A 17727-nucleotide genomic window follows, 5' to 3' on the forward strand; every position below is an offset into this window, starting at 1 on the left:
GGCTTTCATGTGGAGCGTCTATTTCTTTAAGGAACCAGACATTCAACTATTTTTAAAGCCTGGATTAGTTATTTAATTGGTGAAAAAATCGATTATTTATAAAGTGCATGAGATTTCATATGAATGTTAGATTTCCACCCATTTACGTTTGCAATTTCAGGCTGCAGTTGTTGCTGCCTTCCTGCGTCTCGAGGGGGCGCGTACGGGGAAACGGACATCGCGGGTTCACCTCTGTCACGTGACGATTTCCTCCGTCTTCGGTGCGTGCCATGTTTGCGGAAGTAAAGGAAGGTGCACACTTCTGTCATTCGTTGAAAAATGTATCCAAAATTCAGAGTTTCTGCTCAATAAGACGCGTACATGCATTTAAGGATGATGAACCTACCAAAGGGACCCGATTCTTTGTGTTTTAACAAAGACGAATTTATGAAGGTATGTTTTGTCAGCTTCTAACGACCTGCGTTAGACGATACCTAGCTTAGCTTAGCTAGCTAACTGAATGATGCATCTTAGCCAAACTATTCCACAATGTCTGGAAAACAGCGACGAACATCGACGAACTGCTTTCTTTAGCCAGCATAGCCAACATACTTGGCTACTTGCATTTGAGAAAAATAGATTTTTAAAATCTTAATATAATTAGCTAACCATCTTCTCAAAATGTGTTTTAGCTATCAGTCTAGCTGGCTAGGAACTTTTTGAACCGACAGTTTAGGGGAGTGGCTGTGGCCGGATAAAGTTAATGCACTTTAACTAACCGCTGGTTATTTAACTTATTGTTGTTGTTGTTTATTTATTTACTGTTTTTACAATGCGTGTGAGAATCTAAAACATGTTGAGTTGGCTGTAAACGAGTTGTATAGCTTAGCTAGCTGGCTACATCGCTCCTCGCTTTGTGCGTTCCTGACTTGTCATGGAGAATCCTGAAGCCTGACAGCATCTATGATGGCATTTCTTTGCTTTCAGGATGATTTCGACGTGGACAAATTCGTTGCTGCATGTCGAAAGCATGTCCAGCTGGAGGAGATGCGTGAGGACCTGGAGAAGTATTACCGGCTGCTTAAAACGGCAATGGTCGAACTCATCAATAAGGACTATGCCGACTTTGTCAACCTATCCACTAATCTTGTAGGTTTGGGTTTGTTTAGGCCTGGAGGAACTAAAATAGCAATAACTTACTTAAAATTAACCTCAGTTCAGTCCGTATGATGTGTTTGGTTACATCCGTTTGTCGTTTTGTCGTTTCATTTGTGTTTAAGGTAGGAATGGATAAAGCTCTCAATCAGCTTTCTGTTCCTCTAGGCCAATTACGCGAAGAAGTGTTGGTAAATTATTTTTTGGTTATATTATTGTCTGGTTATGCTTTACCTCAGCCATTTTTGCTTTGTTTCACATATAATTTTCTTCACTTGAACAGAGCCTGAGGTCATCCGTAAATGAAGTTATCCAAGCCATAGACACACAGTTGTCCAAACAAGATGACATTCAAAAGAAGAAGGTGCGTTTTATCTATTGATTTTTTTTAATTTATTTTTTTGCCTGAATATTTAAGTTTTTTTATTCTTACTAGATCTAGCTTTGTGCTATTTTATTTTGTATTTGACTTCCTTCAAATTAGATCTGTGTGTTAAGACTCATCCAAGTAGTTCAGTCAGTGGAGAAGATTGAAAAAATCCTTCACTCCCAAAACACCAAAGATACAACTTCTCTTGAGACAAGCAGGTAACTTTAACTCCATTAATGTTAGATGTCTATCTACAGTAAATGATGCCCTGCAAAAATAATAAACATTTAAACTTGGAGCATTACACTACAAATGTACCTTTCCCTCTGAAAAGGAGAGTAGTACCAAGTTATTTAGAGTAATAACCTCCTTTAAGGATGGCATGAGCAGTAAACTATATGACAATAGTTATTAAGTTGATAATTAGCTTATATCTCTTTGTGAGTGTTTTGTATTAGGGGAAAATGTGTTCTTTCACGATTAATAACTTTACTTTTTGTCTGGTTTCATTTGAAGTCCTCTGTTAGCGGGTCAGATTCTCGAGCGGATTGCCACCGAATTCAACCAGTTGCAGTTCCATGCTGTCCAGAGCAAAGGCATGCCACTGCTGGACAAAGTGCGGCCAGTAAGCTCCGCTCCTTCTGGTTCTCAGACCTTTCAGAGAAACTCTTTTCATTCAGATGTTAGTATTATCTAAGGCTATAGTTATAGAAATATCACTTGGATACATAAAAACATGATTAAAAAAATGTGATTAAAAAAATATTACTTTCTGTATTTAGCTTGTAGCTCAAAATGATTCAGGGCTTGTGCAAATAAAAACAAATGCAAAACAATGCATGACGGCAATAACAAAAAAAGTCAAATTCAACAGATTAATCAAGGATTATAATTGGATGTATAAAAAGTAATGTACAGAGAAGATTAAAACAAAAGACCAAAACAAATATGGAAATGATGATGCAGTGAGGCAGATTTATTGTGTTGATGTTCCAGAGGATCGCTGGCATTACTGCTATGCTCCAGCAGTCTTTAGAGGGCCTACTCATCCAGGGTCTTCAGACATCCAACTTGGACATGGTCCGACATTGCCTCCGAACATATGCTACCATTGACAAGACCAGAGACTCGGAAGCGCTCGTGGGACAAGTCTTAGTCAAGCCATATATGGATGAGGTGTGTTATTCTGCATTATATAAATCACATAATAGTGCATCATGTCATATTAAAGGCTTCTCTTTTTTCAAAGATGATTATAAGCTCCGCCTGAAGTGGAAGAATGTGGCAGCTTCTTTGGACCCCAATTTTGTTTTGTTTCATTTTCTAATAGGTCATAAATGAGCAGTTTGTCAGTTCCAGCCCTCATGGTCTTCAGGTGATGTACGCAAAGCTTCTGGAGTTTGTGCCTCACCATTGCCGACTGTTACGAGAGGTCACAGGAGGGGCCATTTCCAGGTAAGTTTTTCATTGCGCTGTATTGTACGAACTTTAGATTTTTGGGATCCTGTTAACCTAAATTACATTAGAAGAAGAGCATATTGGCTCTTCAAAAATATAATCTAACCTTAATAGTGCTCCAACCTTAGGACTCTAACCTTAATAATGCATCATGCAGGCTATTAGCATAGAACCACTTGTTGTAGTTTTGTGTTTTAAACAGGGCTGTCTTGCCACTAATGGGATGATTTAGTAATGGTGATAGATTGGGATGATTTAGTGATAGTTATACTGATAGATTGGGACGATAGATGAATTGGATGTGTCTATGACGTGGCGGTTAAACAAGACATACCAATTACAAGGTGGGGCCTATCTAAGATCTTAGGGTTAGGAGTACTCAAATAATTGAGTAGCACAATCCAAAATGTTTATGCTAACATTGTAAATTATGAAAATTATGTTGGAACTGTAGATGTGACATTAGCCAAGATTTATATTTGTCACCTTTTTTTGCCCAGTGACAAAGCTGACATTGTGCCAGGATATGACTTCCTGGTCAACTCTGTCTGGCCAGAGATCGTAAAAGGTGTGGAGGAGAGGATTCCGTCCCTTTTCAATCCGGGCAACCCTGACGCCTTTTATCAGGTAAAACGGGAACATGCACATGACCCCAGTAGGATAAACCCAGCCTTAGAGTCACACGTGCACAATGAACCCTACTCTTACTTATTTTCAGTCATGTTTTGCAGTCTGTTGTAAAGGTAAAGAAACTTTTGGACATCTTGCTTTATGCTGGGTGTTGTGGGAGTAGGCTAAAATGTAATAACGGTGAAGTAGTTTAAAAACAAGGGAAAATATTTAAAGTTTTTAAAAATTTGTATGATAGTAAATTAGTGTTATTAAATATTCATCACATTTTCAATTAAATACAGAGCAGAAAACTGCTATAAACACGATATGAGATTAGTTCATTAATCCTAGCTGAGAATGGTCTATGCTCTTGTCCTAATATTCCAGTGAGCGTGGTTGATTGACATCCCACTGTCCGACTCACAGCTTGCTAAGATGCGCAGTCAGAGCTGAACATAATGGCATAATGAGGGAGAGTCTGAGTAATAAAACTGTATGTAATACCAATGACTATACAAATGTAAATAATTCTGAAGTTCAAACACCAATTAAGCCTAGTTCACGGAAAAGGTAAATTTTTTTATTTTTCACCAAAATTGAAACTATAGGTGTGGACACGACTAGCTCCATGCATGGTGAAAAATGGCAAAGACTTCACTGCAAAATAGCTTGGCCTAGCACTGGCTACCTTCAAGTTTTTTTAGTGTAACCTTATTTAATGCCTGTAATGAGATTTTTAGACATATCAGGAGTCTATAAAATGCACTTTCGATTTCACCATGGTATATATGTCAGATATATCTGAGACAATGTGATCAATAAAATAAAATTTAGATCTGTTTAAAATCAATAAATATTGATCCATGTGTACAAACATGGATTGATGTTTGTTTGACAGCACAGCTGTGCATATGCCCGTAAAAGAGCCATCCTAAAGTTGCAAATTATACTGTACATTTGTTGAGATTAGAATGGTACAGATTGCATTCTGTTCTTTTTGTCAATATCAGAAACCAATTATTTTTTTAAACTGTACTTTTGTCTTCTGCAGCGTTACTGCATTAGCATGGACTTTGTGCGGAAGTTTGAAAGGCAATGTGGCTCTCAGGCGAGTGTAAAGAGACTCAGAGCCCACACATCTTACCAGAGCTTCCACAACAGATGGAACCTCCCTGTGTATTTTCAGCTGCGGTGAGTGGCAGAGTGCGTGGTATGCCCACTGCCCGACTCTTCTTACATACTGGGAATGGGAGAGCTCACTGTGCTCTCATAGGCTGGCTCACCGTATATAATGTATGCTTTCATAGTTAGAAGCTTTTAACAGTTTGCTATTAAGTTCCAGTCACCTTGGATTTTTTACAAACATTTTTATCCTTTTTTTTAGCGTATATCCTACTTTTAGATTAGGTAAAGATAAAGGGAATAAATAAAGCAACACGTTTACTGCTGTTTCTACTACTACTACTAATAATAATAAGATGAAAATGAAAGCTTGAAAAAAATATTTAATAAAGCACTGAAAACTTGTTTTAAAGCTGAAGTCAGTAAGTCAGTTGTCTTTAAGTGGTTTTATTGTTAACTGGTCAACACTGTAGGCAGCAAGTTCACAATGAGGGAGGTATTGAAAAGAATTGGGGGGGAGGGCTTATTTGCCTTCGAGTCACAATCCAAATCACTGATTGCCCACAAATTATTCATTGTCGTGACTAATGTGGTATGTGTGATTAGTTGAGAGGGACTGATGGTGTGGCTTGGCTCTGAGCTGTTTATTTGGAGCTTCCTTTCGTTATATAGTCTGTCCCACTGAACTCTCTGCTTTCTTTGATTGTTAGAAGTGATTAAAATGTTGTGTAGGCTCATTACACATTCATTTGTTATTTTTCTGGGAATTTCTCAATTTTACATGGTTGCTGGATGTGTTTCCATACAATAAAACTATCACAGGGTTGTGGAATTTTGCCTTCTTCCCTCTCCATGTCAGGCATAGTATAGTCCACAGAGAATGGTGTATGGCTCGGGCCCAACTGTCTTGTACCACAGTGATGATCATCTTATCACTCATCCTGTTGCTTGAATAATGTTGATAATGGAGCTTCAGTGGACAATGGCCATCATTCACTGTCAACTGACAGCTGTCACCTCAAGCTACTAAGCTTGTTTACTTAATGTTTATCATTTTAAAAAAGCAAGATTTAAACTCATGTTCATGTAATCACCAATATTATTAAGAATTGGCTAAATATTAATTATTCAGTCCAGCATTTCTGTGTGTGTCCTTTAAACTCTTGGATTGTTGTGCTTTTCAGTTACAAGGAGATTGCTGGATCTCTAGAGAACGCCATGTCAGATGGATTAGAAGCAGCTCCAGGTCAGTGTCAGTCTCCAAACAGGTAGAAATCCCTTTTTACTTTTGCTGTGCTGTTCACAGGTATGACAGAATATGTCCACAAAATTGTATTTGCAACAAATCAGATGCTCATGTTCTTTTTTAAGTGTGTGTGTGTGTGTGTGTGTGTGTGTGTGTGTGTGTGTGTGTGTGTGTGTGTGTGTGTGTGTGTGCGTGTGCGCGCGCGCGCCTCTGTGTTTGTGCATGTATTTGGGCGTACGTGCCGGTGTGCAGCTGGGAGCCGCTACCGGCTGCAGGTGACAGAGGTGTTGTGGAGCTGTGTGTGCAGGTGTTGGGCGGAGCAAATCTACCTGCCACCACTGGCTCATCGCTTCTGGAAGCTAACGCTGCAGCTCCTCTCCCGATATGCCACCTTCCTCACGGAGGTACCGCACTGGCAGCAGGCCAGCTTAACAAAGCTTTAAAGCTCACGGGCTCTCATAGCAGACCTTGCATAACTGGAGCATCACACAGGCAGCTGCTCAGTGCTTTGCACCAAGAACTGTAGAATGCTGGGAAGTGTGGAATGCTTGTTTTGGTCTCAGTTGGTCTCAAGAAATATTGTCTTCACAAAAGGGAGAACAGCAGCTTCTACTAGTGCTGTTTCTTTTTTTAAACTTAGAATAGCTCCTGTGCCCTGGAACTAGACGGTATCTCTAGACTGATAAAGGGATGATCTCCTGTCCTGTAGGTCTTAACAAAGACCCCGCCTTCAGAAGCCACCAAAGACCCGGTGCGGCCACTGCCGAGCTCTGCATCCTCCACGTCGAGCCGCACCTCTCAGGATGCCGACAGTGAGAGTGGTGGCCCCGTGGCCCTGTCCACCAAGCAGCTGGTCTTCATCGCTGCTGATGTGGACCAGCTACAGGAGCAGGTATTATAGGGCAAGTGGTGGTGTTCAGGACCGTTTCTCTGAAATCCAGATACTTTGAAGTCATGTGGGAGATCCTGTTCATTCTGTTTCTGCTTACTCTTCCAGATTCCAGAAATCTCTGACATGATCAGGCAGAGATTAGAGGGAATTGGTTTCAAAAACTTTACCATTGTTTCAGGTACATATCTTATTTCAAGTAGGTAGCATTTACTGGTAGGTCATATCAGTTTGAAAAAGAAAAGAGGTGATCTGTTGCTGTTCCCTGTCTCTCTGATTTTGAATGCCAGAGGCCTTGGATGACTCTAATGCTGCTTTGGCCAGGTGCATCCCAACATTAAATAGCAGAATGACTCAGCATTTGACAGAGAGGAGTTTCCGCTTCCTAAGAAATGCATCCGAAGTCCCGCGGCTGTACCGGAGGACCAATAAGGTGAGCCAGAGCTCTGAACACACCATGCAGTGGTAGCTTAGTGTTTAACATGCCCGACTTGTAATCGCAAGGTTGCTGGTTCAAGCCCTACCACTGCCAAGTTGCTACTGCTAAACCACTGAGCAAGGCACTTAATCCTTAATTGCTCAAGTCATACTCAGTCATAATTGTAAGTCGCTTTGGATAAAAACCGTCAGCTAAATGCCGTAAATGTGATCTCAGACCCAATGTCTTACCCTGCCTGAAGCACCTGTAAAGGCCCTGTGAATTTGAATACATAGCACCATATTTACTATATATTTTAATTGTAAAATAATATTGAACATGTCTAGGTCCTGTTTAACAAATATCAGTCTTGTAAAGCACCGTGTTATTTGTGGAGCATTCCCCAAAAACATGGTTGCTTTTGCAGAAAATGATGACTGATTTTGTTGATTTGACAGGAGATGCCCAGCAGGGCCTCGGCCTACATGGATAACGCTTTGCGGCCACTGCATCAGCTGCTCACAGACTCCACCAGCGTGGTGAAGGCCTCCATCATGCTGGAGTGGCTTCGCATCACTCTTTCAGATTGCACCCACAGGTAGTGTGTGCATGCTCACACATGCAAGCCCACACACATAGATATACAATTCCTGTCTCTTGGGTTGTGAGTGGTATCTTTCATTTGGCTAGGTTGGGCAGCATCTACTCTGCTGTATATGCATGCATGTCCAAGTGTGTGTTCAACTAGTTCTGCTAAATTGCAGATACTTTGAGACCATATCTGATGTGCTGAGCTCTGTGAGGAAAATGGAGGAGAGTCTGAAGAGACTAAAGCAGGCCAGGAAAACGACCATGGCCAGCACAGCAGGAGCCTCCGCTGGGCCCTCTGATGACACCAAGATCCGCCTGCAACTGGCCCTGGATGTGGAGTACCTCGGCGAGCAGGTGCTTTCGGCTCCACACACTTGAGCACAAAGATAACAGTGCAGCGAAATGTGTGTAAAATGGCTGGACTCAGCATGCAGTCTCTCAGCCAAACACTGGTTTTAAAGTGCAGTCTGGTAGTTCGCAAACTGAGGATATCGACATTTGGAAACAGGGCATCTGCATATAGAGGCATCAGTTACCTAATTTTACTAAAAGGGGCATAGAAGTTGGCTCTGTCAGTGATCTGCCAGCTCTGTCACAATTCAGAACATCCAGTTACATAGAGCACTGTTCAGTTTGCTCTAAATAAGGTTCGTGGGTGTTCTGACAAAATGCAGGTGTTCATGCAAAAGGCTTCCATATTTCCATGGAGGATGCTATGCACCCACCTCAGCCCTATCTTCACAATAAGAATGTTTAAAAGAATGTCTTTTTTTTTTTTTTTTTGTCATGTCGTCATTTTTGTGAAAAGCAGGACTTTAAAGTCAACTGATGTCTTGAGTGGGGAATTAAATATTTCCTGTGCAGGAAATGGTGCCACATTTTACATTAAACAGCAGCAGACAATAGTGCAATTGTGACAGTGTGAATATGAAACACAGACCACAGTGCAACTATATAGTCAATGCAGTCCACAGTGCAACTACAGTGTGACTACAGAGTAAATACAGACTGGCAGTGGAACAATTAAGAAACTATACAAACTCTATACAGTGAATTAAAAATTCACTAGGCACAGCACATTAGATGGTAGATTGGGCTGGGTGGATAGTTATTTTACATGAATTCTACATATACATCTATATTACCAGCCACTGTATAATACACCTTAACCGCTTAAACATTGTCAGAGGAGCAGACAATGTGTACAGAGTAAAATTTTGCCCACTTTAATTACATGTGTAAAGTAGGTGCAGTCAAACTGCCAGTAGAAAGAAAGTGAGTCGAGTGGACTTGGCACGGATGCTGCATGGCCTGTCGGGACAGGAGCATCATAATTCATGATTTCCCATCTATCTATGTTAGCTTTCCCATCACTGCTAAATACCCTGCCAGGACCAACGTGCTGCCAGTCCAGCCCAGCACCGAGTCAGCAGAGACACAGGATGGGAGTTATGAGGGTGTCTGGCAGGAAGAATAGGCTTCTGAAAATCTCTGAAATTACTTTTTCCCCTTTGTGTACAGAAAAGGAAAATGTAGGGAAATAGTGACTCAGAGACATGACTCTCAGAGCTGCAGCTGATTCACATCTGGTGTTAATTCGTGGCAGAGTGTACTCTGTTGTCTGTAAATATGCACAGTGCGTGTGTTTAAGTGCATAAGGGTTAAAGTCTGTGCTCATGCTACCACTGTTGCGTTTAACAGATACAGAAGATGGGCCTCCAGCCAAGCAACATCAACATGTTCTCTTCCCTGCTGGACCTGGTGCGGGAGGCCCGGGATCTTGCCACAGCAGAGCAGGCTGGCTCTTAAGGTTCACTCCCCCTACTCGGGGTCCCCGCATATGCCCTGCCCAGAATCCAAGACGTTACAGGGAAAAAATGGAGGGGCAGACCCAATGTTTTGTTTAGTTGTTTGTTTTGTTCTTTTGTGGGGGTTTTTTTTGTTGTTTTTTTTTGCCAATTTTGGAGCCCAGTTGCTCTTCATGCAATGATGAAGTCAATGATAAGTACCTGATCTACAGCCTGTCACCTCTCCCTGTGTGGTGAAGAAGCACACTACAAAGACAGGCCTACGTGCACAAATGTTATTTATTGTCTAATCCTATCTGATAATAAGGATAGGCACAAATACTCAATAGGAATCTTTATGGTAACCTGGTGTGATTATGTAATAATATGCAGCATGAATCCTAAATATGTTAGGTTTCAAGATAGTAAAGAAGTGAGTGGGCAGTGGGTTTGATGAGTCATGATACGTCACAACCTGTCATGCACGGTTACATCAAATAATGTTGACTGATGTGCCAACTTATGACTTGGAACCTGATGTTATGAAACTGGTGTCATGAGCTAAGCATTCTGTCAGAATGAATAACATTTCTTTAACCAGGTTTTCCCTGAGGCCTGCCTGTCGGCATGAAGCTCAGTCCTTTTGGCATTTTAAACACCATGACAAGAATGGTACTACTGTAACTTTTAAATGTAACTTTAACAATAAAAGGTTTGGATATAATGGCAGATGCTGCTGCTTAATAAGTTAATGTCGCCAAAACGTTTTCCTTCAGAATTGGGCAGGTAGGTGACTGTGAAAACACTTCAGAACTTTTCCCATGTGCATACGCCTGCAGTTTTGCACCTTTCTGAATTTCTGCTTTTTGCTAAATTTGCTGTCTGTTGTAAAATGTTTTGTGTGTAAAAGGTCTTGTGCAATTTAGAAAAAGACAAAAATAACATGAACAGAGGTTCTCAGATTTAATTTAAGTTACTTATAAACAGAATAAACCATTCTACAAAACATTTCTATATAAAAACATACCCAAGCCATGGATTTTCCCATCTGAAGTATTAGCCACATACATCATGCTGTATATCCCACTAGTGTGCTAACAAATCATTTAAGCATTGTAAACCTTAAACCGTGTCCACATACTAAGTGCACGTGTGGGAGATTTAAGGATATTGCGAACATGATATCCATACTGTTTTCGAAACCATGTTGACATTTCCTCCTCTTTTTGGTAATTGGCTGAGGAGGTGAGTAGGGTGTGATGGAACAGGTAAGTATTAAGCTTCAAGCTCCAGGGGAATGGTTTGGGAGACACTACTGTAGTGGAACAAACTGGCCTTCATTTTACAATGTGGGAGGGAACATGGAAGCTATGTTCAGAATATACTCCTTATGGCTGCTGCGTCTTTATTTCAGCATTACATACCAAACTTGCTGCACGACCATGAGGACTATTTTTTTAATTAATATAGAGCGCTAGCTACGTGTATGTTTATCCTATAGTGAGTTTAACGGATATGAAAATCAAACCACGTTAAAGTGTATTGCATGCTGTTTTTTATATAGTTGGATTCAGGATCTTTCCCAACAAAAGTATGGCATTAGAGGTACCCTCTATAATGGCAAAGAAGAAGGGTCTGTTGACAGTGACTTTGAGGGGAACTTTCACATCTTGAGACTTGCTCTGAACTTCAGTCCCTTCTTCAGACATGTCAAAAAACACATTGTTGAGCACCTGTCCAAACGACAAAGGTGTAGAAACTTTAAAAATCAGAATTGTTCAGTGTTGCAATTCAATTGCAGTGTTAGAATTCAAGTTTAAAATACTTTAAAGACACTATAAAAACTGCTATTTAGAATTCATAAATTGGCTTACAATGTGACTATGTTAAAAATCTGTTCAGTAATATTGGTCAGTGCATTTATATTTTAATAATTTTAGATCTTAAAAAACCTAAAAACCAGTTGAACTGGACTGGAGTATTACCTTATCAACTGTGAAGTTCTCCTTGCTGCTGAGTCTCTCAAAGTGGGCGTCAGAGCCCAGCAGATATTTCTCAACAGCCAGATCAGATAACACTGACCTTAGGTCAGTCACAGCAGTCACTGAGAATTTAGGCAGAGACAGTTCCAAGTACCTGCCAAAAAAAGAACATTTAGGTGTAGGTGTGCATGCATAAACAGGAAGTTTTGGACAGAAAGCTGTGCAAAGTGCATGCACAAGTGTGCTGAGTGAGAAGCACTAAAGAAGGACCTCTGTCCAAAATGTCTCATTTTATATTTATATATATATATATATATATATATATATAAACTTTTCCCTACTCTAATTGTAGCTGCCTCAGCACTTCTCTAATGGGCTTAGCTCTGCAGGGTAACTGTGTCCTTTAAGCTAAAGCTCTGCTCACTTCAATTTGTTTACTTGTGTATGTACCTCTTCAAAGTGACACCCAGATTTTAAGAGTAATAGACAGACTTATTTAAAAGAAAGTGCCATAAACTACTCACCGTTCTTTTAGACGTTTATCCCATGTAGCTATGATTTTTTTCAGGAGTTGATCTTCAATGTCTTGCATGCAGGCTTCTACGTGAGGCAGCACCAGTAGCATGTAGGTCCGTTTGCTAAGACTGAGTTTGACTATAGAGCACTTCCTGCCAGGGTCATCGAGATGCATGTAGTCACCAGTGTGTATCATAAACGGTACTTTAACACTGGACTTCTTATCAATCCTGAAGTCTTGAATATTAGTTTTCTCTGGTTGGAAAGCTGTTCTCCAACTGCCTATGTATGATATAAAATAGTTTTTTAGCAGACAAATTTTTTCACCTTGAAATATTTACTCATTGAAAGAAGGCACAGCTTTATGAGGACATGGAAAAGATTTTTGCACCCCAAAAATTAGGACCACAACTAAAATTTATCTCAAGATGTTTCAATGATGGTGGCATTCCTGATCTACGAAAACAGATAAAAGCTGGCTTGTGGTTATTAAACACATTATCCACTCACCTTTGAAATGTACAGAACTAGCAAACAACAGGTTCGTGGATGGACTGAGAGCTGTAAAGAGGTTCTCCATCTTGCTGTCTGACGTATTGTGGATGAAGGAGTTGACTTGTGCCTCAGCCTCCTCAGGCTGGGAAAAGTTCACTGCTCGAACGAACGAGGCGTCCGAGAAGTCCTGCATCCCGCGCACATAGTCTTTGGAGAGGTTAGCATCACTGCTCACGAAGGTCCAAACGAGAGTCCTGAGCTCATCCCAAGGTCCGTCGATTAACGAGTTGATGGCCTGCAGCGTACGTAACACCGTGTGCCCATCTATCAGGTATACGCAGTCGGCCCGATCCGACTCCCAGTTGACACCCAGCAGCTGCTGGTAGGGGATGGCGGTTTTCTTTGAGGCCCCAAGGTATAGAGTTACTAGGGAACCAAACGCATTGAAAGGAGAGAGCAGGATGTTGCCAGTGTCCTTCCTGCAGCTGAGCTTTTCAAACATACGCAGGCCCAGAGAATTCTGCAGTTCAGCCAGCACGGCAGTGCGCTGGGACAGGTTCTTCAGGGTCTTGGGCCTAGTGCTGGGGCGAGGGTCTGGCTCGGTGCTGTCTTGGAGCCGAGTCACAGGATGGATAGTTTCCAGAGGCTTAGGGTCCTTACTTTGGATGACTTCACAGCTGATGTTTTCAAAGCTGAAGAGATAGAAAGGATGCACGTACACGCGGTTGGTTCCTCCTGTTGCCAGGTAGGAGACGATTAGAAGAGCCAAGAGCACCACATTCATCTTCTTTTGTAGGTCTGACAAAAACTTCAAGGAAGACCTAAAGGACATTAAACAACCCATTTGACACCTACTTGCAGGAGAGGTAAAGTTATTTATTAGATACCTATGGTTAAGATAATGCATTCACAAAATGCTATTGACTTATAATGACATTAAGACCTCTGTGTGGTTTGTTAGCTGGCAGCTTATGCATCTTTTGTCTCTCTTCCATTTAGATGCCATTAACAGACCAGAACACAGTTTCCCAAATGCATCATAACACAAAGATCACTGTTAAATGATGGCATGAGCATCACACTGAACACTATATCAGATCTTAACACTATGATGTTTTTGGGAAATGGGGCCCAGTTCTGTCTACCTGCTGAGGTCTATGTGCTACTGAGCTCAGAGGTCAATGACCCTGAGTGGAAGGACTGCCTTGCAACACAGATCACACAATTAGTCCCAATGAAAAAGTAAACAATGAAAGAGGTAAATATAACACCAGAGTCGTATGTTTAAAAGACAAATTGGATAAAGTTAATTCTTGATCAGTTATTTTCATCTGAAACCATATCTGAAAAAATTAAAATGTTTAGGCATTTTAAAGGGACATTTACAAGTAATTTTTGTCTTGATTGATACAAATACAATTACGCCACAGGTAAATAAAACCTAATGCCAAAAATATGTATTTAGTTGAATAAAACCACAGAGAAAACTGTGCTTAGTATTAAGCATTAGGTAATATTTTCAAGAGAGACACCACAATTGTAGATATCCTACTTTAAATTGTATTATAGAGTTCATTAGATAAAAACATTTTATCATAATCAGATTGTAGCCCATTACCCTCTTCACATATACATGAGATGGAGAAAAATAATCTTGGCTTACCTCAGGATGTGCCTAGGCTCTCCAGCTGGAACGTGGTACACTGAGACCTGCAGTCTGTTTAAATGATAGCAACTTGACTAGTACCCTCAGTTATAGATTAACCTCAGGATTGAGACACATCTTCTTGATGTTAAGTTTCAAAATGGCATTTGCACTCGTGTGCTAAAACACAAACAGTGCATCTGCATCTAATGCAGCATTTACCCAAATCTTTATGTCCGAGGGGTTGGTGCGATGAGAGCACATTGATTTTACGGGTGACTCATATTCGTTTTGAACAGTTTGTCCCTTCATTTGTCCATTTCCACCACGCTGGTGTCCATTTTCATGGAACTCTTCTGAACTTGTAATTCGTCTGTATTATGAAGTAATAGGATTCTTCAGGTCACTATAGCAACCTGGAATAATTATTTTACCATTTATATATTTAATCCTACAATTGATTGTCTATTTCTAATTCGATGCAAGTTACTAAATATTATTTATAGCTATCTGTCTTGTCCATCTGATCATGCATTTATGCCCTCTAATATGGCATTATCAGTTAGTTACACTATATATAAATGATAGTTTAGAAAATCATTCTTAGTATACTTCAGTATAAGCCGCAAGTCTTCTTTATGTACTTCGGTGTTACTGTTTTTATAGTTTTTCATCATCAGGACCTGTCAATTTCAACACTTCCCGAGCCTTGGGTGCCATGATAAGGAGAGTTTATCTGTTAATATCACTAACTAGGCGAACATCGACGGAGAACAGTGATATTTAACTTTTATAGGGACCCTTACACATTTCTGAGTGAAAAAGAGCTGGTAAGCCTGAAATGGTAACATGTATGGAAACTGGTGAAGTTTAGTGCAACAAATGCACGGTTTTAACCTTTAGTTTCCCCGACATGAAAACATCTTATATGAACACAGAACATTTATGGTAGAAAGCGCTAGGTACGGTCTTTGAGTGAATAATGTAGACTGCAATCACAGTCAAACCTCACTTGGGTTTGTAAGGTCAGAAATCAACCTTGAAGCTGCTGACTTCTGTCAGTAGTTGGGTGGGAACCTTAGTGCCTTTGTTAACTGATGTAGCTATGAAGTTAACCACGTTGTTGTCGGGGTTTTTTTCTACATGACATCTTACCGCGAATTTCTCAAAAAGATTCGCCCTTATTTAGCTATCAGGTTGCTGAACAATGACCAACCCTTTCTAATGAAAGTTGTGTTTAGTATCTTTGGTTTTATTTTGCATTTACATTACTAGGTAATGTGGTAAAACTGTAGCTGTCTGTTTAGCGAGTGTATGTGGATGAGTTTACACGTAGGCCGTCCTACACCCCGGCGGAGGAAGAGCACTCAGGCTGCCTGTCCCCAGGCGATAAGTACTTCTTACGTGTAGCCTATAAGTGCTGTTCATATGGTGCTTTGAACTTTTCTGCGAAGACTGATTTTTTTATTCTTTATATTTTTACATCATGACTACTGAAGACACTTTTCCCGATCTCAAGACGTTATCTGCGGCGTGTCCCGGGCACAGGTTTCGGTCTCAGAGCGATGTCTCCGGTTTCAGATTAAGGATTCTGACCAGATTACGCTCTGCCTGCTCAGGTATTATGCATTTTAACAAGTAGCTTTAATACTGTTCTACCACGCATAAAGACAGCAATGTCTTAAAGACAGAGGCGATTAAATAGATAACTAAATAGATAAATCATTATACTGAAAAAAATGTTAAAAATAACAAAAACAGTACCTTTAGGTCATATGCTTTTTTCAGTTCTATTATTGGTGCAGTGCTTTTTATAGTAGTTTCAGAACGCAACTAACGGAGTGTGTAAACTTCAAAGGTAATATTCAAGATATTTATTTTAGCAGTAGCTGGTGAGGTTTAGAACAAGTTTTCTTTCCAGTCGTGGTTACATAAACCTTTTATTGGTAACATTATGTGCTTATTCTGTAACAGATTTTGATTATTTTGTTTTTCATGCACACCATAGATTACTGATAACACCATTCATAGACTTTTTATGAGAAAAGTCTTGTGTAGTGATTCCAAAGCTGTACAGTTAAATGTAAGTTAGATGTGTGATACAGCACGTTGTAACGGCTGAAGCCACAGAAAACTGGATTCTTCTCACAGTAGACAGTGTGATCAACACACCAGAGTTCTTGACCTCAGAACGCAAAGACATAATAGCCCTCAGTATTGCTGCAGGCCTAAATATGTAGCATACAGCAGTTTCGTTGGCAACAGATGTCAAAGTTGCAAGCACAGACAGCGAAACTCTATTTACTCCCTCAGGTGAGGGTTAGATTTGTGCGGTTCCTAAGCTTCACTCAGGAGCTAGTTCAGGTTCATCTGTGTAACAGCGGAGGATTTGTTCTTGGACCTTAAGTGTATGATGACATCTTGGTTTGTGCATCTTTTCTGCAGACTTGACAGTTTAAAACCACTTCCTGTCAACTAAACTTCAACAAACAACATACCCAAACTCTTGCTTTAGTAATTTGCTCCATATTCACAGCTGAATGATTCTTCTGGTAATTTCATTTAGTTAGTATGCATACTGCAGGAACCCGTTTTATAATTAATTCTTGGCAGTCTATTACCAAAGGGATAAAGTGTTGAGTACTGTTCAGTGGCTAATCTAGTTTGAGAACCTGTGCACTCTTCTGATGATTAAATGTGCCATACTATGTAAATTATCTAATTTTATTACTGGCATAGTAGAGCAATTTAGTTTTGTATTTCATTTCGTTCACATGCTAGTATTACGTTCTCTGCTGTTGAGATCACTGTAGCAGGGTTTGTGTGTCTGCCCTCTAGCTGCAGTGTACAAATTATGTTTGGAAACTGTACTTCCTCAAACAGCCACGGGGAGGGGAACACGTACTGTCAAGCTGTCTGGTTTTCTAACATTATCGATGGCAGAGGTCAAGATTTTATCTAACCCATTTATTTATTTTCGGTCTGTTTTGTTGTTGTTGTTGTTAAAGATATTTTTAGAAGACATTTGGAATACATTGCGACGCTGTAATTAAAGTAACATACAGAAATAATAAAAAAGAATTACAAATTATCTATCTATCTATCTATCTATCTATCTATCTATCTATCTATCTATCTATCTATCTATCTATCTATCTATCTATCTATCAAAAGTATGGTTGTAGTAGGGCAAGGTATGAAATATTCTTTTCTGCTATTATGACTTTTAAAAAGTCAGTCAACTGTGACCTTCACAGAGCCTTTTAAGCATTTATACTGTCCTGCAGTTGGACTTTGCAGGTGTGTGTGCCCATAACTGCCTACTGCTGTTCCCTTTATTTGCTCGCTGTTAGGCTGTGTATTACTATGAGGGCTACAGGACAGGGAGTATGATGTGCTCAGCGTGATATACCAGTGTTGTTTAAAAATGAGAACTAAAACAAAGAAAATGCAATGTGGGTG

The 17727-nt window shown here is 40.1% G+C and overlaps 3 protein-coding genes across 9 annotated transcripts in view; 2 read left to right on the top strand and 1 right to left on the bottom strand.

Annotated features, from left to right (window-relative positions):
- The first annotated feature begins 229 nt into the window (after positions 1-229).
- On the top strand, positions 230-10351 carry cog2 (component of oligomeric golgi complex 2). 3 transcript variants are annotated; one of them, XM_027000467.3, is made up of 18 exons: positions 231-432; positions 967-1128; positions 1260-1325; positions 1418-1498; positions 1619-1722; positions 2021-2129; positions 2501-2680; positions 2835-2959; positions 3463-3589; positions 4626-4765; positions 5881-5942; positions 6195-6346; positions 6652-6834; positions 6940-7012; positions 7122-7264; positions 7708-7847; positions 8014-8194; positions 9542-10351. In XM_027000467.3, exons 1-18 carry the CDS (start codon positions 361-363, stop codon positions 9647-9649), a joined length of 2208 nt encoding a protein of 735 aa, XP_026856268.2. In that variant the 5' UTR covers positions 231-360; the 3' UTR covers positions 9650-10351. The 3 variants fall into 3 exon arrangements, with proteins under 3 accessions (XP_081580199.1, XP_026856268.2, XP_026856269.2); XM_081724073.1 differs by lacking the exon at positions 1260-1325 and having other exon boundaries at positions 230-432; XM_027000468.3 differs by lacking the exon at positions 231-432 and having other exon boundaries at positions 991-1128; positions 1264-1325.
- Positions 10352-10577: 226 nt separating this feature from the next.
- agt (angiotensinogen) lies at positions 10578-14467 on the bottom strand. Its single transcript, XM_027000486.3, has 5 exons — positions 14284-14467; positions 12636-13441; positions 12134-12407; positions 11613-11763; positions 10578-11360 (listed from the first exon to the last, which is right to left on the bottom strand). Exons 2-5 carry the CDS (start codon positions 13402-13404, stop codon positions 11184-11186), a joined length of 1371 nt encoding a protein of 456 aa, XP_026856287.2. The 5' UTR covers positions 13405-13441; positions 14284-14467; the 3' UTR covers positions 10578-11183.
- Positions 14468-15356: 889 nt separating this feature from the next.
- phactr2 (phosphatase and actin regulator 2) overlaps positions 15357-17727 on the top strand; it is a 28218-nt gene continuing 25847 nt past the window's right edge. For 2 of the 5 annotated variants that reach the window (XM_027000471.3, XM_081724360.1), the window contains exon 1: positions 15357-15884. In XM_027000471.3, the coding sequence (XP_026856272.2) occupies positions 15752-15884 (133 nt within the window). In that variant the 5' untranslated portion in view covers positions 15357-15751. The remainder of the gene's footprint in view (positions 15885-17727) is intronic. The other 3 variants (XM_027000472.3, XM_027000475.3, XM_081724361.1) reach the window with 2 other exon arrangements.

The sequence above is a fragment of the Electrophorus electricus genome, chromosome 12 (assembly GCF_041902795.1).
Source record: "Electrophorus electricus isolate QZ-2024a chromosome 12, ASM4190279v1, whole genome shotgun sequence".
In the NCBI taxonomy this organism is placed as follows: domain Eukaryota; kingdom Metazoa; phylum Chordata; class Actinopteri; order Gymnotiformes; family Gymnotidae; genus Electrophorus; species Electrophorus electricus.

Bases quoted from the DNA above. Each gene is read 5' to 3' on its own strand.
- cog2 (XM_027000467.3), top strand. From the start codon at position 361: ATGCATTTAAGGATGATGAACCTACCAAAGGGACCCGATTCTTTGTGT. The intron at 6,347-6,651 runs GTACCGCACTGG...CCTGTCCTGTAG, and splicing joins ATGCCACCTTCCTCACGGAG to GTCTTAACAAAGACCCCGCC. The intron at 8,195-9,541 runs GTGCTTTCGGCT...TGCGTTTAACAG, and splicing joins TGGAGTACCTCGGCGAGCAG to ATACAGAAGATGGGCCTCCA.
- agt (XM_027000486.3), bottom strand. From the start codon at position 13,404: ATGAATGTGGTGCTCTTGGCTCTTCTAATCGTCTCCTACCTGGCAACA. The intron at 11,764-12,133 runs GTGAGTAGTTTA...TTTTTTTGGCAG, and splicing joins GATAAACGTCTAAAAGAACG to GTACTTGGAACTGTCTCTGC. The intron at 11,361-11,612 runs GTAATACTCCAG...TCGTTTGGACAG, and splicing joins AGAACTTCACAGTTGATAAG to GTGCTCAACAATGTGTTTTT.